Raw genomic sequence first — 22789 nt, 5'->3', positions numbered from 1 at the left:
ACGTTTTTCACGTTTAATCGCTACATATCCATGATTTACCGGGCACCACCACCACCTCCCAGCGCGCACCATATGTGACCGTGACACACGTATGGGACAGGCTTCCTACAGCTTGTGGGGGAAGCGACCCTCCTGCATCCCAGGGCTCTGGTAATGTGTGAAAAGTATTTTGCAAATGCAAACTACTCCATCTTCACAACAATTTGATAAGAAATTCAAAGCAGCAGATCATATAGTCAGTCACCACGGTCCCACATATAAAATAAACATCACTGAGAATAAATATCTGATGTGGGATCTGTCTGGACTTTTCAGTGCCAAACTGGTACATATTGGTGAAGAAATGGTTGAAATACCTGAGCACATGAATATTGCAAAGGAAAATACACTCTTAAACAAGTTCCATATTTTGGGCATAAATCTTCTATCATGTAAAGAGGAAAGCAAGATATCTAACAAAGTATTTAACACTCAAAAATTGCAATTTAGGATATGGACGTGTGTTAGGATCCAGTCCAACACAGCAGGAAGCAGTCAGTGTTCTAATAGCTTAAGTTACAATTTTATCTTTGAAATGGGTGGTGTAACAAATGAGTCTATGTTTGTTGTAGTGTTTTGCTGCCAGCCAGGGTAAAACTACAACAGACAATATTTTTGAGCCTGACACTGTCCCTGTCACCTGAAACAGGCTGGCTTGCCTCTTGTGCCCTGTTCAAAAGCGACTTGTGTATTTTAGACCAAACAGACAGAAAAGAGAGTGGTTTGCCCAGTTTCAGAAGAGGATGACTCTGGAACAGCAATACCTAATTTTTGGATGTTGATTAACCTTAAGTGCACGCTAGCTAGGAGTGTTCAACATTTAAAAAAACCACAGCAGCTCTGGTGTGTATGGAGGTACAACACTAAGCACTTTTGTGGTGCCTTTGCAGGAAAGACATCCTCTCTGAAGGAGTTTTTTCCTGCAGAGCTTGTGGCAACGGACATAGGGGCTTTAGAGTCACAATTTTGGTCTGAGCACCTAATCTCTAATTGAGTCAGGCTCTATCTATCTGTTTTTCTAATTATTTTTAAGCCATTAGCATTAGTTATTAGTTTCCAGTTCCAGTAAGATTTACAGCCTGAACCTCTAGAGGAAAAAACCCCTTAGATTCTAGTCACACAAGTTGCCTTCTCCATGGGGAACAAAGGAGACCCTGTTTCAGAGGGTAAAACTGGGTCCACCCTTTGTTTCCTTTGGTTTTAGCTCCCACCTTAATGATCTGTCCTTCTTTAAATGGCAGCTCTTCTTCTGCGGCATCGGGATTTGGGGACATTGTCAGTGGATCGTAGTCAAAGAGTGCAACAAATATTCGAGTAGAAATATCCTCTGTGCCAGGATCTGTTTCTGATTCTTCATAAATATCTGGAGAAAGATGGTCATGACCACCATAGCCATCTATGAAAGGAAATTCAGAAAAGAACAATTCAGTAATACAAGCTGGCCTCATCTTTCAGCTATTCCAGTTAGTATTTGAAAAATGTTTGGCATTTCAGTGCAATAACTTAATGCATGTCCTATTAAGCTTGGTGGCTTTTTTTTTTATTAGAAATTTGTTATTTTTCTTAAAAGCATACACAATCTGCATGCACTGACTGTGGTGCTGATCTCCTACACCACACTGCCACTTAGACAAGTGAATACAGCTCAGGTCAGAAAGCAATTTTTGTTAGGTTTACTAGAGTTTGCCATAAGTTAATGAAGCATGTTAAGAGTGACAGAATGATGAGTCTGGTAGGCTTTATCATTACTGCAAAAATAACCATGCTTTGGATCCACCTGTTATCCAGCACAGCTGCTTCTGCTCTTCATGGACACAAGAAAGCACATCCCAGCTGTGTTGACACCATGTTTTAGGTACCAGGTTTAAAACATGGTTATAACCTCTTCTCTCCAGACAGGCAAGAAGAAATATATTTCAGCAGTGTTAGGTACGCCAGGGTTGGAACTACACTGCCTATGGTTTTGTTTAAACGTGGTCAATAGTTACCATAGCCAGCAGTGCCCCAAACCAACCCAAACACTAACGGGATGTGTTAAAATCCAGGAGTGGTGAGCTATGACTGCACTGAACTATAAACTCATTAGGAAAGATCATCCATGAATATCCCAACACTCGACACTGCACTGAACTCTGTCGACTGCAGGGTACCAAATCAATTAGGACATAAAAAATGAGAACCGACATTTTGTCTCATACATCTCTCAGACTTTTCAAGTGACCTGGAGAATGCATTTAGTCCGTGATTCAACAACAGGCTTAGGGACGGACTTCAGTAAACCTGAATTAGAAAATTAGGCCAAAATGGATAACAATGATTGACGAGTTTCAAAGGCTTTTAATTCTGTTTTGAAAGAGCGTGTGGCAGCACCTTCCCAAATAATAGGTTCTTTCAAGACATGTGAAGTTGAAAACCCCAAAAATAAAACCCTCAAAATCACAAGCCACTTCTGAAAAGCCTGGCTTATTGAGCTAGCTCCAGTGGGAGTCACGTACTTTTGTTCTTTGCTGAATCAACACTTATCATCCAGTTTACAATATGCTTCACAATGAATAAATTGAGAAAGCAAAGTTATGAATTACAATGAAAATGCTGTTCAACTATATTATAATTTTTCCAAACAATATTTATATTAATACAATTTTTACTGTAATCATGTCTTACAAATTACAGACTCCCATTTTTGGTAATAGTTTGAACAGTCAATATGGAACATTTTAGATAAAATTCCTCTTCTTGCCTCAACATCAGACACATTTTATTCAACATTTTCTATTTTAAACTACCAGAAAAAATTTTCAGAGGGTCACAGCTTTAAGGGAACAGCTACTGACTCTTGGGTCCAGAGTGCAAGAAAGAAAGTGAACAGGGAAAATGCAGAACAGCAAAAGGGCAGGGAGAAATTCCAGCCAAGAAGCTTTAGGCAGGCACAAAGCACAGAAAGGAAGTGTGGGAGAAGGGCTCATGTGGGACAGAAAGCAATGGGACACACAGGATGGGATTCCTCTCTGCTCTGTTCTCCTCCCACAGTCAGGCTGCGGTCATTCTGGGGTTCATACTCAGGCCCACCAGACAACGTAAAACAGGGGGGTTAAGGGGTGTTTTGTTTTTTAAATTAAAAGTATCAATTTTTGCATCCAACTCCAACTGCAACAAATAGGAGTCGGGTGCAAACAGGAATTATGGCCAAATGTATCTCTGATAAAAGCACTGACCTGCAGCAATCCGACTCTGAAGAGTCATGTTTGCTTCAGTCAACCAGAAAGAAAATAATCTCTTGATTAACTCATTGCTCACTTATCTTATTCTTCCAAGAGGTATACACATATCTCATACATATACACACATGTAATTGTGTATGTAAAATCTTTGCCTTTGGATGCAGCTAGCCAGATTCCCAACAGATCCATAGTTGCAACCCCAGTTGCATTGAATTCAGGAGATATACACAAGCTGACGATCTGGTTGTAAGTCACTCAGATACGTCTGCTTTGAAAGCCAACACTGAATTGTGATTTACCCAAAATTTCAGGGCCCCTTTTGTTCATTTCAGACATCAATAAAACCCCAATATGTTTCTTAGCTCTATATATGGCCTGGGCTCCTTTTATGGGTTGCGTTATACACTTCAATTCACCGTGTTATGAACTATGAAAACTGAGTTGTTGATCATGTAATGATTTCTATGTTGATGAAGCAACAAATACTATCACTAGAGGGTATAATTGCCTTACTCGTGTAATACAAGTTTGTTATGATACAATTATTCCTAAAATTAAGAATAATTTTTCTCTTCACCAAGTGACACAGACAAAGTTCTGTGTGGTCGTTGCAAAGACCCCAAGTCTTCATTTAGCCCAAGCCATAAATCAGGATAATGTTCCTATTACGGGATGTTGGGTTGTGATATACCAGCTACTGTCTGTGCCTGTCCAGTCCATGTGAGTCAAGTGGAAATGAGGTCATTCTGATGAATGGTTTCTCAGGTGTATACAGTAAATACTGACTGGCGTTAGTAGCAGCATAGCTTCACAGAGGTGCATGCAATGCAGTGTGCTCGGACTCAGTCGAGTATGGAGGTGGCTGCACAGCAGTGTCAGGACAGAGGACTGAGGGCTGTTTGACCCTTACAGCTCAGCTGGAGAAACTTACCTGAGAGCAGACAGGACTCAAGAGCTAGCTCCCCTGGCATTCTGCATTGCATGCAATGTTGTCATACAGAAACCGCACTTGTTAACACGCAGCTCTAAAACGTGTCTGGCATAAAGGATGAATAATGTTCGGCATACCGTATCTATATTCAGAGGCCATGGTACGCTGCTGAGGCCATTTCTTGTGTCCACCAATGCTGCGATAATAAGCTTCTTCTTTTACAGGTGAAATATTTCCCTCACTACCTGACCGAGACCGACCGCCTTCACTGTTACTGTCCATTGTAATTTCTATGGAGAAAAAGGGAATGATCTATTAAAACATATTGTAGAGTTGCCTTTGCGGAGGCTCCTGCGGGCAAGCTTTGCCTACCCTTTTTTTCTGACTTGCATATAGTAGGAAGGCTAAACACTGCATAAGCTTTGCCAGATGTCTCAGCCTCTAGAAATCCTTCTTCAGCAGGGGAATCACAGAAACGTGTATCTCCTTTTTTTAAAGCATCTGAATTTTGTGCTTTTTAAAATTCATACAGTGTAAATATTGTTTGTTAGCTCTTTGGATAGGAATCATCTTTTATTATGAGGTTTAAACAATCCTACCTGCCAGATCTGCAAGGTCAAGTGCACTGTAAACTGTGTTTCACCTTCTAAAGTATCAACCTAAAAACAAAAATTAATTAATTTACTTAAATCCTACCTGCAAGAAGATAGTAATCCAAAGTATTTCTAGATTAATGGAGAATATACCTCTAAGAATTTAAATTGTGGAACATTTTGGAGAAAGGTTTTATCATTGGAATCCTAAGAACATTACAATTTTGAAGGTCTTTCCCACTAGTTTAACCTCCCAGAGCTGCCTTAAGAACTTTCCATCACTACAGTGACCCTTTAGCTGAATAACTCAGTCGAAACTCCAGGCATCTATGTAAAGGAATAAGCTGCTGCCAAGAAATTTGGAATCCACATTTTTGAGTTATATGGGGAGGCCAACAACAGTTTTATGTATTTAAGCAGTCCAAACTTTGTCTCAATTGTATTAACTTTCTTATTTCCTTTTATTTTACTCTGTTTTTCAGTTTGTGGAACTACATATTATAATGACACAACTATAACAACTTCCTCTTCAGAAACCACACTTGCAGCCCTTATTCATGGGAAACTTCCTCTGTCAGTGGGAGTTCTGAACAGTGGGTTCAAGTTTATACAGTGCTCTCCTATATGCTTTTGGATGTCCTACTTTTACCACATTTTATTTATCTGACCTCTTGATACATATCTTCTAGATTTTCTTTCCAGCAGGTTTACAGGAAGCAACTTCTGTGCAGTTTTATCAAGTGTTTATATTTGCTTCACTTATCCTCAGAGTGATTTTTTTACAGTATGATACTGAATGTGAGAAATAATGCATACATATCTTTCAGCAAATTTAATTTAGATACTGTACATAATGCTCAGCAGTTTGGCAATACTGTAATTTATTCCTCATGGAACTTTCCCAAAGAGCGTTTGTGGATTGTAGATAATGCAAAATACACTAATTCATTCTTTAAGTTACACTGAAAGAAATAAAATCTGAGATTTTATTTTCTGTTTAATTATCTGTTTGGGCACAGATTGACTATCAGAAATTAATTTATCTGATTCCGAAGCTGTTGCTATTGAACTACTAAACAGTGAAGTCATTACTTTGTGGTTGTCGTGTCCTAACTTTGTTGACAGAAAGGGAGCTCTGAGAAATTTAATCACTTCCCTTATTTTTTAATTAAAATTAAAACTAAAAGGAAACCCAAAGGATTAATTCAAACAAACCTGTCTACTCTCCCACTATTTATAAAAAAATGTTTTAGCAGACAATATAAAAGAAATTAAATACAAAACTTGCTTTAATAGTCCAAACATAAACCAGAAATCTTTACTCCTGAGAAAAAAAAAAAAAAAAAAAGGCTGCTTTGAAAGAAAAAGAAAGAAAGACATGAAAATCTAACAGTCTTCACACCATCACCCAAAAGCTATTTGATTCACCTAACAATACTTGTCAGTAGAAGCACAAGAGCCTCCCTGGAGCTGACTTTCCCCCGTCCCATTTTCATACCAGTGTAATCCCATTGACATTTGTGAAGGTTATCTTGGTTTACACCAGGATGTGGGATGAGAATCAGCCTCTGAACAGCCATGCTATACTGAAGACACTGAGCTTCATGTGTTACAGCTATATATGTTTTCTGACCTACGATTTCAATAATAATTACTATCTACTAGGTATCAAAATAATTGTGCCCACCTAGGGGGATTTTGCCTTTAATTTGCAGTACAGGCATTTTAGTGTGAGTCTACAAAAAGGGGAAAATATTTAAAATAAAAGCATTCCTTAATGATCAGTCTCTTTCCTTCTGATAATCGCCACTTGTGACATCTCTTTTCACATAAATGTCAGGTGAGAACTGGCTGACACTGCTTCCCTCTCCTCCTGATGACGCCTACAGTATCCACAAATTAAAGTCCAGGTTAGGGACAGGAACGGGACTGACTCTGCATCTTCATGGAGTAAAGTTCTGCTAATAGCTCGCAGAACTCGTCTCTGCTTTTGTTTTGCATGTGTTTCCTGATTTTCAGTGTGAATGTTTCCTATTTGTCAGTATAGAGTGCAAGTCTTAACAGATATGTATTTGTCCAGAGTGTCTTCATTCCATTATCTTTTCTGCACTACTTTTTGGATTTTCTGGTATATACCAGCATTTAGTTTAAGTCATAAGTAAATCAGAATAGGGATGATTCTGGAAGACATATCAAATCTAGTAAATATATGTAAGTTCTACTAACTTATTATATTTAACAGCTTCCACTTTTCCTGCTAAATTCCAAAAAGTAGTCAAGAAAATGGAAAGTGAATGCAAAATGATGGTTGATGAATGGAAAGATGGATGGCTGAATGGATGGCTGAATGGGTACATTTATTTTACTGATCATACAGTAGCCTGCCTGAAAAATTCTTTTTGGGTAAGATCTAACATTATCCAAGCTTAACCAAGCTTAGAAAAGCTCCAATACCCACTAAATTTAATGAAAAGACTCCTGGAGATGTCAATGACTACTGACTGAGCCCCTGCGAGACCCCAGCACACTCATACTTGGATGGAAATGCTTTTAATTCCATTTCATCCCATTTCAACTAAGAGTAACCATGGTTCAAGACAAGTGTCTGTTGTTTCTTTTTTAAGGACCACCTTCCGAACTCTGAGGCTGCAAAGAACAGAAATGCACCAATCTGTCCAACTAACCAATGGAAGGGACCAACATTGGTCGAGACCTTTGTGGCACTGCACTGCCATGAGAGGACCTTCGCCCTGCATGCTCCGCCCTTTCAGGCCGTCCTGCAGATGATGGATTACCTAAAAGCTAAAAAAAAAAACAACAACAGAAAAAACAGGTTTGTAAGTTACATGCATGGTAACATTATGGTTATATGGCTGGACATCAATCAGGTCAATCACATTTGGAAGCATAAGCTCTAAAGGCAACTAAACTTAGTTTTTAACTGAAAGGTTAGCTGAAAAGTAAATACTGTTGCCTGGCAAACCTGCAAAGAAAAAAAAATGGTTTCCTGATTTATGGCAGAGTTTTGTAACCAGCAGTCACACATCAGAACAAAAAGAAAAGAAAAGAATAATTTTTGAAATATTCTTTTGCCTTTGTTGTTGCTGCTAAGATGACGTTATAATACCTCCTGAAGAGTAGCCACAACCAGTCATTAGAGCTGTGGAGATTGGACTGCACTGCAAAGGCAAGCCTTTTGTGTGTTTGGCTACAGAGCTTTGTCCAGTTTGCAGCATGTGAACAAGCGTACGTCCTTCTGTCTTTGAGCACGCTGCTTTTCTCTAACGGCCTTCGATTATTAAAGCCTTTTAAAGGTCACCGAAACATGTAGAAGGGAATGTAGGCACACTTCGTCTCACATCACAGCTGTCTCTCTGTTCACTACCCCTGCAGAAAATGGAGCTATTTTAATAACTAAATGGGACTATTTAAATGCAGCCATTGAGATTAATACAGCTTGGGCACCAATTTTAATGGGAGAAATTTTTAAGGATCATTTCAGCATAAACAGCTAGGCTAGAAGAGCAGGCAGCTGATTTCTTTACTCTTGCTTTGAAACACATTAGATTTGAGGTTTCCACTCTGGACTGTTGCAGATTGAGAGGGTAAAGAACTTGCTTTGGTCTTTAGGGAGCTGGGAAGCCTACGGATGCATCTATCAAAGCGGGGAGACTCTGCTACAGAGTAATGGACAGAAAGGCAAATAGGCAAGACCACGCAGAGGCGTCCTTGGAAGATGTGGAATGGCCCTGGCCTCTCCCTTGGGAAGAAGCTGTTTGCCTGCATTCTCACGCAGAGATGCAGTCTGCAACTTCAAAGGCAAGAAGAGATGGTCTAAAAAGGAAGGCAAAGTAGTGGCAGTGCAGAGATAAGGCAGAAAATGGAAATATGATGAAACTTGTGACTCCATAAATCTGGGTCACTGTCACACCCAGGGGACAATCTTGATTCTTGTCTGGAGATGTTTCATGATAAAGAGAATATCCTGAAAATTATGGGAATGAGGTGAATAAAAACAACATGATGAAATGAGTTCCTCAACATTTAAAAAAACAAACACTGATGAAATATTTTTCCAGTTAAAATGCAGCTTTTTTTAAAAGCAACATTTAGATGGGCAAAATAAAGAAAAACAATCTTTTGGAAAAATTATAGTTCAGCTAACCCTTAATTAAAATTTAGATTCAGTTGTCCTTTAATAAAAGCAGCCATTATTGTAATTTGTTCTGCGGGAAAATCATTGTAAAGCAAATTAAACTGATTTGAGCATGACACAAAAGACGACTGTAAAGGAAAATGCAGAATAATAAACTAAAATAAATGGAGAGGGGGAAAAAAAAAAAGGGGGGGAAAAATGTAGCAGATAGGTCCAAAGGATGGACTCTAAAAATTAATTCAGAAAAAAAGAAAAAAAGTAGGAACAAAAGAAAGACAACAGACTGATTTGGCAAGCAGATGTTAGAAGGAAGATTTATTTCACACACCAGAGAGTCTTCTGCATCTCTGTGGGATGGCTTTGCAAGTAGACCAGCTGCCCTAGAGTCAGCCATTTTTAAGTCGGTCTTCCAGCCTCCCTGAACATCTTCATTACACAAATTATCTGTTCTATTACATTTCTGAGTCTCATACTTTTTCTCGTAACTGGACTTGACCTGTTCACTCCTGGGCTCTACAAAGGAAGGACCCAGATCACCAAAATCTTCTTCGATGCTGGTTTGTCTGGTTAAAGTTTTCCTGCGAGCAAGCAATGGCCTCATGCTTTTCCTGCAGGAACTGTTAGCAGTCTCTGCGCAACAGCTACACGCAACGTTGGCAGAAACTGAATCGCAAGTATATCTGAAATTAAAACGAGATTCTTCTTCTTCACTTCCACAGTCTAGTCCACTGTCTGGGCTTCTCGATAAGGATCGGCTATATTTACATCCTTTGTCGTCTGCAGCAAAATCCTCCATGCCTGAAATTCTGTGCTTGGCTGGGTACCAGAAGTTGTGCTGCTGGTCTTGATTGTAGGGCCTAGGTGGTCTAGAGTCTCTAGCTTTTGTGGGATTCTTTTTATAGGGCATACCTAAACCCTGCTTGTACAGCAGTTCAGAGTATTCACCATCCTCTTCAGCTACTTCGGGAATACTGAAAAGCTTTTTACTGTGATGTATCTGCTGTGAAAAGTCAGGATGTTCCAAAAAAGTGGCTTCAGTGGTCTTATTCTTATCACACTCCTTAAGATTATGCAATGTTAAAAACCAGACAGGGAACAAATAGTGTGTGACAAAAATAAAATGGGAGGGAAAAGGGAGAAGAAAAGAAAAATAAAGACAGAATTAGTTTTAGAGCAATGGCAAACATAAGACATGCAGCTTATTTAGTGAAAAGGACGTCATGCTTTGAATGAGAATCTGTGAAAAACAAAGACATGATTAAGAAGTTGCTGGGTGTCAGATACAACATGAAAGGTCAGTACAGAGAACTGAGTGATGCTCTTAACAAGAACAAACCCATGCATTTAAAACAAAGCAATAGAAGCTGCATACAGGTTCCAGCATGGTGAATGAGAATGGCATTAAAACACAGCTCTAATGCTTAGGATGTTCCTTACCCCATGCCAAATTGCTATTTAATTTTTCTATGTAACCAGAACCCATATCAGAGAATGAAAATTCTGTTCTAGCAAGCCTTCTTGCTTTGCATCTGTTAAAGCATCCTATATGAGTAGCAAGCACTCCTAAGTCTCCTGCCAGAGGAGAGCTGTTCTGCAGGCATCATTAAAAGAGATCTAGTTTCCTTTGTTAAATTATAAGAAAAGGGCACAATTTTTAAAGCTTGGCTTCCAAAGAAAAAAACCCAGAGAAACAGGCTGCTCTCTGATGTCATCTGGTCTGCACTGTCATCAAATCCCTCATGATCGTGCTTGACAAAACCAATATTTGAAAATCAGCCTATTGGCAGAAGTAGGTAAAACTCTGTTTATACCAGAAATAGGTAAAAACTGTCCCAGTCTGGATAAAATAAGCATTGTGAACATGATAGATACATTCTGTGATTTTTATATTTACACAAAACACGGGTTGGTGTAACAGAAGAATCCTACGCAGTATCTTTGTTGGACTCTGAGAAGAGACAACAGAATATTGATGCAGGAGGTGTTGGTTTTGATGGTTTATAGACTCTACCTCATGGAGATCACCGCTCCTTGTACTTTATTCAATGCCCAGATCAGGTAGGTCTCTGGACACAACAGCAACCGTAAATAATGACAGGATCATCTCGGAGACTTCACCAATACCGCTTTCTCAGAGCACGTTAAACTTAACCAGCTTTTGGATGTCTTCCCCTTTCAGGGATTAGGAACTTTCTAAATTGATTTATAACTATTTTTTTTCACCTGATTGCATTAATTTTAAAAAAATGTGTATCACACGTGAAATTTTTGAGACAAACTGCCATAAAAGTGGAAAGAAGTCAATAAATATGAACAAGGGTAGTTTTGATTGGAGCTCAAATATCCCACATTTTAGAATGCTCGGACCAGGTAAGTTGAAACTTCCCTCGATCACCCACGTCAGCCTTTGTTTTAGGGAACCATTGGAGGGAATAAAAATCTCCCAATAAAAATGTATGCAAAATGTTTTCTTGTTACTTGGAGCATCTGTTAACTCAGGAGAGAATACCCAATTACAGCTGCAAGGGTATGGTTGGCATACTTTCAGATGCAAGAGGAACAGGAATCTGATTACATTATGGAAAATGCAGTAAACATATTTTTCATTTTTTTTGTTGTTAATTACTGATGTTGCAAAGTGAAATTGGATCTAGTGAAAGAGGGGGAAATTATCGAGCAATTTGGGATCAGAATCTGACCTGCATTTTATACCAGGAGAATTATCAGCCATATTCTCCCAATGAGACTCAGACATCCATGAGTCCTTCCGCAGAAAGTACTCACATACTGAACTCCACTTCTGCAGAATGCATCAACCAACCATACCCTTCACATACACTACACCAAAAGAAGTATGCCTGCAGACTTTAACAGGTCTAAAATGATTTACTACACCAGTTAAGGGTCTAGACCTTTCTTTTAAAACATCAACATTGGCAATACCAATTGAAAACCAAGAAGTAAATATACTTTCTGATGCATAACAAATAAGAACAGCCTAGGGATAATTCACTTTTTCCCAGAAGAAAGGGACAGACGCAGCATGCAGAAGGATTTCAGTTTCAACATTTGTATCAGCAGAATGACAGAAAAATACCTGTCTCATTCCAGAGAGTATCAGAATAAAAGGTCTGAATTTATAGGACATGAAAGCAGTTACAAGAATGGTCAAAATTCTTGTATGCATGAGAAAAATAGTACTGTTTTTTAGTTAAACAACAACATATTGGGGAAGAAAAAATGACCTGTGGGTTTCCTTAGCACTCAAGTTATCCAACTTTCTAAGAAAACACAATTGAGTGTAATTCTAGACTCGTACAAAGCAAATACAATTTACACATACAAACATATATTCTGCATTGGGTAGGTTCAACATTCTACGGATGCTTTAATTCTTACACTAAATTTGTCTTTCATGATGGATATTCCTGTGTAGCATTAAAACAATATTTCCTACTGTCCCTAGTGATTCATTAACAATCAGAGCACAAGGATTTCTGATAATGCATTTATCAAACAAAGTTGACCCAGCTCCCTTTCTTACAAGCATGCTTTAAAGCCTGTGGAAGAGATGTGACTAGCACTGGAAAGAGGGACAAATGATTTAGATATGAAAAACCTAAGTTTGTTTTTTTTTTTCCTGTATGTATGCTTTATAAATATTGCTCAGAAACAACATTGTCTGGGTAGCTCATGTAGTATATTGTCATATAGACTTGGGAAAGGTCCCCAGATATACACCCAGGTATAGAAGAGAAATCACAACTTCAGCAAGTACATATAGGAAAACAGTCAATTAGTTAAAAGATTAGCTATCAAATAATGCAAAAAAAAAAAAGTGTTAAAGTGGCCTTGACATCCTAAACAATGTTCATCCCAGTTCTAGGTCTATATGACAATGTGAGTTTTAATGGTCTGCAAAATCCATAACTGACTAAAATAAATGCTTTGAAGGAAGAATCAAAATATGGAGGTACTGTTAAGGTTTCTCTGCAGTCACACTTACCTTAAGTGCACTGTGTGAAGTCACACTGACTCGTCGCCTTCCTCCATCCTCCAGCTGCATTTCAGAGTACAACTCTTCCTCATCTTCTTCCATAATATCAGACAAGTCAGACCCTCTGCTGCTCTCTGTATGATACTCTTCACCATGGCAATAGTGAGGCTAATTGACAGGGTGAGAGAGAAAAAACTTCACTGACTATAAAAACTGAAAATCCTTATATAACACCAATGAGGACTAGAGCATTTCTTAGGTTGGAATATTGCACTAACAACCACATATAAATTACATCATATGGCTTGCTGCTCTGTTCTAGTGGAGAGATGATGTACAAATTTTTTTTGCCCGTTTATGTTCCCAATTCAAGAAATCCAATCTTAAGTCCTATAAGTGATACAGAAAAGGATATCTGCATTCACAGCACCAAATCTAGTTTTAGTCTTGATTAAATTCCCCTGATTTAAAGAGGCCCTTTGTGTATCAATGGACTTGCTGACCAACTGTAAAAGCCCTAGGATAAGTCACGTATCATCTGATCTTCACAGCTGTTTGTGTCATCACATCATTGTAATTTAAAAGTGATCAACATTTAGTTATTACAGGATGATACCATCATTGTATGATATAGCTAGTTGATCGATGGAATTTGAAGCTTTTCATTCTCTTAAACATTGTAGGAACAGACTGGCTAAAACCTTAATCGTCTTTTAAAACTAGTCCAAATATTTCAAGTTCCTATACGTTTCCAATTAGTTGGAAGATAAGGAGGAAAAAGTACGTCCTACTGAATTGCTCATGTTAAATAGGAGTGGCTTCTATCGAACGTCACATCTAACAAATCAGATCATAAACCAGACTCACTGTATTTCCCAGGACAAATTTTCAAATGGAGGCATCTGTCAGATTGCAGTAGAATATCTGAAGAATCAAATATTCAAGAAGTACTAGAATGCTATAAATTACTCCTTCCCTCAGTAATAATAATGAAGAAATAATTTCTGTGGTACCAGATCAGTTCCCATGGGTATGTAACAAACTTATGCTTCAGTAACAGGACATTCATCTACCTGCCCAGAATTTAGCTGCTTCTCTGTATTGTTTACCAATATGGCTCCAATAATCAGATGGTGACCTGGAAGGCCTGCTGAGCCTCATGAAATACCCGTTTCATGTTGGATACTTGACACAATAACAAGACCTGGCTACTTACTTGCTTTCCAAGTTCTGACCCTTTCAGGAAATCATCAACCGAAGCTCCCCTTCGTTTGATATTAGGAGAATCATAGCCATCCTCCTCATCATCGGAGTTAGCGTACTGAGCTGCATTACTCCTCTCGATAAAAACACTCCTCCTCTCCATCTAGCAAAGCAACAAAAAAAAAAAAAGGAAAATTGTGAAGCAGACTTGTTCCTGCAACCAGGAGTCACAAATACAAGACATAAGGACTCAAGAACACAACATTTAAATATAATCATGGTTTAAAACAAAGTTAGTTTCCCCAACTGTAACCTTTTAGGAGTTTTCAACAATTGTTTGTCATATTACTCTCTCTCATAAACAATAATGTGCTTTTATGTGACCATCAACTCAGCTGCTAGCTTTCTTCTCTGTACCACTTATGTCAAAATTCTTGGTGTTCTACAGTCAGAAGCTGCTAATAAGGACACTGAATTTTCCCTTGGCAGAGGGTTAGCAGAAGAACCTAGCCACTAAAGCATTTTTTTATTTTAGTACAAAAAAAGCTGTAGAATGAGACTTCATGCTCTTCCTCTACTCTGAGGTGACTCTTACCCTCAGCTGCTGAATCCTGCTGCTTACTCTCATGACAATAACCATCAGCCATCTGACAGGCTGGAGGAAGGGCAGGGAGAGGACACACAGCTTCTTCTGCAGCAGCCTACCGCAAGGGAAGAATTTCTACTACTGGACACTAAATATGACAAATATCACTGGCAGAATTTGACTTAATTTAGAGTGAATCCATCTGTAAACTTCTGTCCAAATCCTTGAATTAAACATTTCAAGCATCACTAAAATTAATGCAATTAAACATGGTCCAGAGCATATGTTATGTCAGCAATTTTCAAAAAGAGAAAATGTATTTCAGTTCCCCTATATGGTGGTTAAATCAACTTTCACCTCAGAGTGCCAAAGAAACAAATTGCCTTTTATCCCTCTATTACATCTATTCCAGTTTTCTTTATTTATAAGCAAAAGAAAGAAAAATATATATGCATATATATATATATATTTAGCAGGCCTTATTGATCCAGAATTATTCAGCTTCCCAAAAGACTGGACATAACAACTGATGACTGCCAGATGAAGGACCGAGAAAATGTATGAAAAAAGTTACACCAGAGCTTCAACCAAGTAATGGCCAGTTGTGAGCAGCTTGTGATGAGAAAGTAACTGCCCAGGGCACTGTGAGTATTTAAATATTGTATGCTTGGGTAGGAAAACCAGAGCACATTGTAAGGATGCATATGCATCAGCTGTGCTGACCCAAGGGCCTCAAATATGGGATTTAAATTAACTAGCAAACATCTGAGTCACTGCAGCAGCCACGGGTGGTCCCAAAACCAAGGAGTCTCCTTTGGGCAGTGGTGCTTCTAGCAGCTACAAAAGGAGCTGTAATGAAAAGCTTTTGCATGGCAGCTCTGTTGAAGCAGTTGTGAACATCTGTGAAGGTGCAGTGCTGAGAAAGGGGCCCTCCTGGAGAGCAAATATGTAAAATTGCCTGTGGATCCATGAAAGCAGAGCACTATTTGGTACGCTGTCATCTAAACTGCTCTTTGCTATTTTGAAAAAGCAGATGGTTTGAGAAGACAGACATGTCTTTTATATGACTGCTGGTTAGATTCCCTTATAGAAATTAGACTCTGTCCTCATTTTGTAAACTGTCTAAAAGATTAGCTCTCACAGTAAGTCTGCTCTGGACTTTTGTCTATCTGCCTACTTCTGGACCCATTCACTTTCTTGTTTTGGTCTCTTTCAAAGTACTTCAGTACTTGGCTGACTTTTCTCACACAGGCATAAGCCTCCCTGTTGGTTCCTGCAGGTTCCAAGCACAAACTTTGATGATTACTATTTTTTTTTCAGAAGTGTCTGCATTTTTGGAGACAACGTTTCTAGTGATGTTATTGGATTTCTATGCTGATCAAAGGCTGATCAATGCTCTTTATGGTTACAAGGATATTTGTGGAAGATGGCACAGAATTTAAGCACACTGCTTCTTCTCAAGCTATGGATCTTCAGGGTTTAGGAATGATTAGCTGCTCCTTAAAGCATATGATAAAAAAATTCTTTGATGGAAAGTGTCACAATGAATAAAGCTAGCCCCCCAAAAAAAACCTTAAGAAAAACTTTGCCTTTACCCTATTACTCTCTGCAACTCGTTGTGCAGCTTCTCTTGCCATGGCTTTTGCGACAGTATTTGGGACAGGTGTGCCTTGAGGTTGAGGGAGTATTCGGTTAGGCGATGGAGACCTCCTTCCCTGAAGCGCGCTGTGGAAATTAGGGGCAGGTGGCTCGAGCGTGTGTCCATGAACAGGGGATGCCGAACGAGTCTGCTCCCATGACTCATCCATTTTTAAATGTGGACCTAAATGTTCTTCTTTGGTTTCTGGGGCTCCGGCACTTGCTAATGGCTTAGATTTGGGAGCAGTTCTGGGGTGAGGGGTTGGAGGCACCAGTAGGTCAGACGGAATGGCAGCAACAGAAGAGTCCACTGATTCCCCTTGTGCAGAGAGTGTTCGAACTGTAACTTCCTTTGCTTCCAAACTCCTCAGTCTCATTAGCTCCACCAATGTGTTCTCTGCTGTTGGAAAGATCACTTCTGCCACCTGAGTATGCAAACAAGTGAGTTACTAGCATGAAGACATCTGTTTCCCACCCCTCTACCCCACTACAGTACAACCTTCAACGTCTTAACGTGGAGTGAGTTATTGCCAACACAGAGCGGGCTGCAAGAGCCCACATTAGGGCTCCACACCAAGCACCACCAGTTGTCTTTAATCCTTTCAACCCATTTGTCCAAAAGTTTAAGTGCTTATAGAAAGGAAGCTAATGAGCAAGTTATGCACAAACAAACGTGTGGGTTCTACTGAAAGCTGAGAAAACCCTGCACACCTTCAAGTGCTGTCACATGTTTATTGTTGCCTTTACCTGTCAGATGAAATTCACCTACGGTAGACGGTCACTGTAACACTGGAAGGAGAACTCACCCGTTGACCTTTCGCATAAACACCGTAGCCTGTGACATTGGCGCCGTGGGACGTTCCTGTTGCTGTCAGAGTTGGGGGTTTCCAGGACACCTGTACGGTTGCTGGTGTGGACCCAGCCCGGACAGTAACATCCTGAGGTGGAGCTGGAGGACCTAAGAAAGACAAGACTGGTCACTGTTGAGCCTCAGATCAGAAGCATGTATGTCAACTGATATACTTGCAGGTTGGGAACTACAGATCTCAAAGCATTTTTTTTTAAGATGACAAAATATCCTTATTGCTGTTATTCTGTAAAAACAGAAGCATACACTCAGCAAGTCGTGGAGCCAGGAACTGACCCTGAACTTACAGCCAGGAAGTAAGCTATATTTCTTTGCAATATGGGCTGTACTTGCAACTTGCTCTGGACCTATTTTTATCCCTCCAGGCTGTATAACTGTTATTTACTCTGAATGCAGAAGATGTTATCAGAAAAATGCAGGGGGGAAAAAAGCGCAAGAGTGGCACTTAGTGGAAAACTGCAGCAGGTAATAGCAAGTGACCTTTCTGGTATATATCTCTGCACTGAGTGCACACTGCGTACTCAGAAATCACTTTCAAATTCTGCCTCTCTGGACTAGCAGTGGCTCCAAGTCACAGTTTATGGGCCAGGAGCACATTGACACTCAGGTGCAATGCAGACTGCAAGCCAAAACTTTACCCTTTTCAACCAGCAGCACACTGATTTAAAGGACTCAAAGGCTTTTCTCGGCACGGAAGAAAAAAATACGCCTACTAAGCTTTTAAGGCATTTACAGTATGTTAGTGTAATAGCACACCAAGTACATCCTTCATTACAATACATTATTACCCTACTATAAATAGCTCTACTTTGGACAGAAAGCCAAAGTAAAAATACCACAGAGGTTATTAGTTCATAAATATTTCAGGCATTCCGTTGTGTTAATTTAACAGTCAAACCCCGAGAAGCGTTTCATGCTGAAACATTTCAGAAGCAGGCTTCAGCTGTAGCCGTTCTCTGGCTAATAGCTGGGAGAATACAAACCTTGGTTGCTGTGAGTTTGCTTTTGCCAGTGAACTAAGCACAACCAATTTCTGTTCATCTACCAGAAAAGCTACAAATATTTTAACTGTGTGTATTCATTGCTACCAAACAGATCATGATACAAGTGTAAATATCACACAAACCTCAGCCTCCAGATAAGCTGGCAAACCATCAGTGCTTTTCAGTAGTTTGCTCTCACTGAATTTCATCCTCTAGTGGGCAGGGAAATTAAATTATGGTCATGTTCAGGACACTACAGGCACACCATGGAAGTTGTGCCTACACCATCCCTCACACCTATAATGTATTTTTAACTCGCAAAGCCAAAGTATGCAACTGGCCTAATACTATTCTTGGCCAAGATGTCGATTTTGATTTAGGATTGAATTTCAGCTTCCCTGACCATCCTATTTTATTGCCAGCCAGCACTCCCAATCCAGCAAAGCTCCTCAGCTTACAAGAAAGAATGCATCTGATCTGGTCCAGTATCTTGTCTATGACAACAACATTAATCTTCTCCTGCAGGGGAAGTCACCTTCCTCCCATTCTCCCAAAACTAAACAATCTCCAAAGAGTCTGCCTTGAGGCTGTAACAGAGATAGGTTTAGTACACTGTAATGCCCAAGGCTTAGTGTGGTTTCTGTTTTCCCCCATCATTAAATGGGAAATTACTCTTGATGACTCTTCATAGTCTTGCTCATTAACATAAATGTTTGTTTCAGAATTCTGCTACAGTTTGGTCTTCATGAATTTATTACCTAAATTAGCTCAAAAAACCATAACAGTCCCATTGGTCCCAGTCCTGTCCATACTTTTGTCTGGTTTTAGATCTGAGCACTCAAAAGAAAACTATTTCTATTTTAACTTAAGCAATGCTAATGCTTTGATGAATCAAGAAGAGGAGTTCAATTTCTCAGCTACTAAAGAGCTGCCGCCTAGCTTTTGTCCAACAGGAAGCAATGTGCTTTCAAGTAAAAATCATGCAAAACACGATGTATCTATGCAAAGAGAAAAATGAAAGGGTGACATCTAATTTTCTTGTCCTCTTCATGCAACTGCTCTCTCTAGCTTTGAAATGTGAGCAGTTATCTCAAGTTCATTTTTGCCTAACATATGCCTAAAAAAACCCCGAAACTGATGCAGTATGAAAATTTTAAAATACTCATTATCCCCACTCCTTTTGAGGTGTAAGTGGCTGATGGTATCTTTCTCTATAAGCATATCACTGAAACCCTTAGTAAAGAGCAGAGCTTCTGAGCTTCAAATAAAGCGAACACATGTATTCATTTGTAAACATTTTTGAAGCCCTTAGAAAAATGTCAGTACAAACCTCAGCAGCTGCCTGTGGGCAGTTATGTTGCAGTTCGTGCTGCACTGTCTGCTAAACCTGACATTCACCACAACTAAAGCTGTATGGGACATCACTCACCCCCATGCATCTTTGAGAAAAGCACAATAACAAAAGATTCCCTTCACGCACAGTATCTGTATTGCTCTTTCAGCATAGTCTAAAATAATCTCTGAAACATGTCCCTTATAATGTAGATCAACTGAAGGCATTTAAAAATAATCTAGAGTCTGAGAGAAAAACTAGTATGAGTCACATTGAAGACTTTTTCTCTATTTTTTTTTCTTTTAACTGTAGTTTGGAAGAAGAGAGATGTGATTACTTGAAGCCAGTAATATCTGCAAGAGAAAAAACCGTGACACACTATGATGTGAACTCCCATTGCCGACTGATTTCATGGGCATCCTTTTCCCTTTGTTTAAATGACTTTGGAAATACAAACATGAGCCTCTAACCACTTCCACAGTTGCTCTTTTATTTTGTTATATAACAGTGAAAAATTGATGTGCTTTTCTAAAAATGCTTTTTGTGAGGTGAAGTGCTGGGAAAGAAACTGGGATCTCTGGATCTAAAAGCAGAAGCTTGGCTGCATTCTAGCTCAACAGAGAAAAGCTCATTTATTGCTTTAGCATACTTCAGCAACTAGAGGGAGATACAGCATGGTAAGTGTTTGGCCTGAGAACACTTGCCTGGAAAAGCCTTTCCCAAATAACAACGTCGTCAACATATCTAATAAGTTCAAGCCACCATCTAGGCAGTATCCCCAGAGTCCCACAGAACACATACAAAGTTTAAAATGCCCCTGCTTCTACCAAATTCTGTAACAGCTGCTACTTATCTCACTGAAATGCTTTAAGACAAAAGAGTAAATGCCTAAGCTGAGGACATTTTTACTGAAACTATAAATCAACAGCATCAAAAGCAGTAGACGTATAAGCTTAACTCCCTCGTTACTCAACCAGGATAACTGTCCTGCACGTCTGCTTACATACAAGTCACACAAGCCAAGGAAGAGACCAGAACTAATTCCTGCCCCTTTGCTAGAATCAAATCCCAGCAGGGAGTCAATGAAACCACAGCACAGTAGATGCTGTTGAAATTTCACTTGCCAGGGTCACTGGTACTAGACTGTTCCTGCTTCAGAGGCTTTCAGTGCCCTGAGAGTCTGAATAGAGTCTTCTACTGGTCCTTGATGAGATGACCTCAGCTAGATATATTTATAAGGAGAGATGTTAGAAGTTTTCAGGTAATGCCATACACCCCCCAAATTATGGGATTAACCTTTAAATGCACTATATTTCAGGTCTAGTTTTCAGCATTGCTTCAGTCTCCTTAAATACTGGGAAATGACTGGTAACACTTATCAACATTCCTAATGTAAAAGCAAGATGGGAAAAAACCTCAAACTTCCCAAACACACAACCAATTTGTTATCTTTACAAATTCAAATTGTACAATGTGATTACAACTTCACAACCAACAAGTATTTACATCCCCTAAATGATTTTGTGGTCCTCTAAAATGTCTGTGTGGTTTTTAATTACAGAATAGGGCTGGATCTTCCCTGTGAAAAGTGTTTTAAGACACACAAATAACATACAAATAACACGTCAGAAGTCATAACTGCTTTTTAACCAGTGTTGTTCACACCAACGAAAATAAATTACTACCACAAATACTATAACTGGACAAATTAGATACAAATGGAGGTTAATCTGACAAAACACTTAGCATGTGATCTGTGATGACGATAAGTATGGCTTTCCCTTGTTTATCTCCTAAAAATGCTTCAGTCCTTACCCAGGAATAAAGAAGAGCACAAAACAGGACAGGAATTAATTTTAGACACCGTAGAGCAATCTAATAATCCCCAGTCTGCTCATGAATGTGACAGGGATTACAGCATAAAGCTAAAGGTTAGACTAATTTATCTAGAATTTTCAGAGAAACTTAACAGGAGAGTTTTGGGGTATAGAAAAAAAAAATATCCAACCTGCTGGCAACGTAGAAAATTCCACAAAGGCTTCCTTTTTTTCTCGTTGTTCCAGGGGAAGCTGCCAGGGCATCTGATGGGGCTTTGCCATGACCTTCACCTTATAGGCCATATTGGGCTTCAAATTAAAAAAATGGTACTTGTAGCTAGCAGCCTTGACAATGTCAAATTCTTCTTCATTAAGAAAGATCACATGACTATAATTACTATTTGTAGGGAGCCAGGACAGCTCAGCAGAAATCTGGGTTATGTTGTCCACTTTAAGATTAGAGGGAGCGACTATGACATCCTTCCCAACTAACAAAGTGCACTGCAGTTCATCGGAGTTACCCTTGTTGGTAATGCTCTGAATTGATATTCGGTATGTACAAGTAGAAATGTTAAGCTTTTCTATAAGAGCTTTCGTTCTGCTTCCCAAGGCTATGTTCATCCGTACTTCTTTGTCAACCAGAACATTGTAGCTGCTAATGGTTCCCCATCCGGGTGGCACTACTGGTGGCTCCCAGCCCACAATGACACTTTTGGCTAGTTGTTTAATAAGGGTGATTTTTCTAGGATAAGGCACAATGTCTTCTCCAATTTCATCAATGTTCACATCCAGAGTCCCTGCGCCATTGCTGATTACACTGGAGTCTATGTGAGTTGGTGGACTTATCTCTGAGATGTCTCCTTCCAAAGTAGGACCCGAATGGTTGATTAAATTCTGATCTTGTTCACTGCTTAATGTGCTTGATAAACGGGTCTCATTGTCTTGAACAAAATCCACAAAATTTGAAGGGACTAGTCCTCTTTGTCCATCTAGAAGTTCCCCTAGTAAGAAAGAACAATGGCATTAAAATCCTTGAAGGAGTATACATCTTCATATCAATGCCTTGCCAGTGGACACGTAAGAAAGAAGATATAAGTGAAAACTGCACATAAACAACATTCACAGTTTGAGAATATAAAGGCTCAGTGAGGCAAAACACACAGCTGCCAGTAAGCTTTCTTGTCAACTTAAATCTTGCCAGTAGGAAAAGCTGACAATATAAAATATCTTATAATTAGCTATGCCTGCAAGGAGAGACTTTGCTGGTGCAGAAACTCTGTTCATTAACACAGTGATGACAGGGTAATTTTAGCAACTAATTTGGTAGGAGACGAAGGAAACAATTAGGAGCATGTTTGACAGGTGAACTGATTTGAATATGCATGAAAAAAAAATACCTTCATAAAAGCCATCTTCATCCATAT

General features: G+C 39.3%; 1 protein-coding gene across 1 annotated transcript in view; it reads right to left on the bottom strand.

Annotated features, from left to right (window-relative positions):
• Positions 1–22787, bottom strand: part of RIMBP2 (RIMS binding protein 2) — a 29450-nt gene extending 6663 nt beyond the window's left edge. Inside the window, exons 1-9 of the mRNA XM_010081671.1 lie at positions 22763–22787; positions 21557–22366; positions 17171–17322; positions 16322–16789; positions 14154–14303; positions 12947–13105; positions 9269–10000; positions 7469–7586; positions 1251–1435 (exon numbers count right to left, since the gene is read on the bottom strand). Of these exons, the coding sequence (XP_010079973.1) occupies positions 1251–1435; positions 7469–7586; positions 9269–10000; positions 12947–13105; positions 14154–14303; positions 16322–16789; positions 17171–17322; positions 21557–22366; positions 22763–22787 (2799 nt within the window). The remainder of the gene's footprint in view (positions 1–1250; positions 1436–7468; positions 7587–9268; positions 10001–12946; positions 13106–14153; positions 14304–16321; positions 16790–17170; positions 17323–21556; positions 22367–22762) is intronic.
• Between the last annotated feature and the right edge of the window lie 2 nt (positions 22788–22789).

Source organism: Pterocles gutturalis, unplaced genomic scaffold (assembly GCF_000699245.1).
Source record: "Pterocles gutturalis isolate BGI_N339 unplaced genomic scaffold, ASM69924v1 scaffold41974, whole genome shotgun sequence".
Classification (NCBI taxonomy): Eukaryota; Metazoa; Chordata; class Aves; order Pterocliformes; family Pteroclidae; genus Pterocles; species Pterocles gutturalis.
The sequence above is the reverse complement of the archived record's forward strand: the minus strand, read 5'-3'. Positions and strand labels throughout refer to the sequence as shown.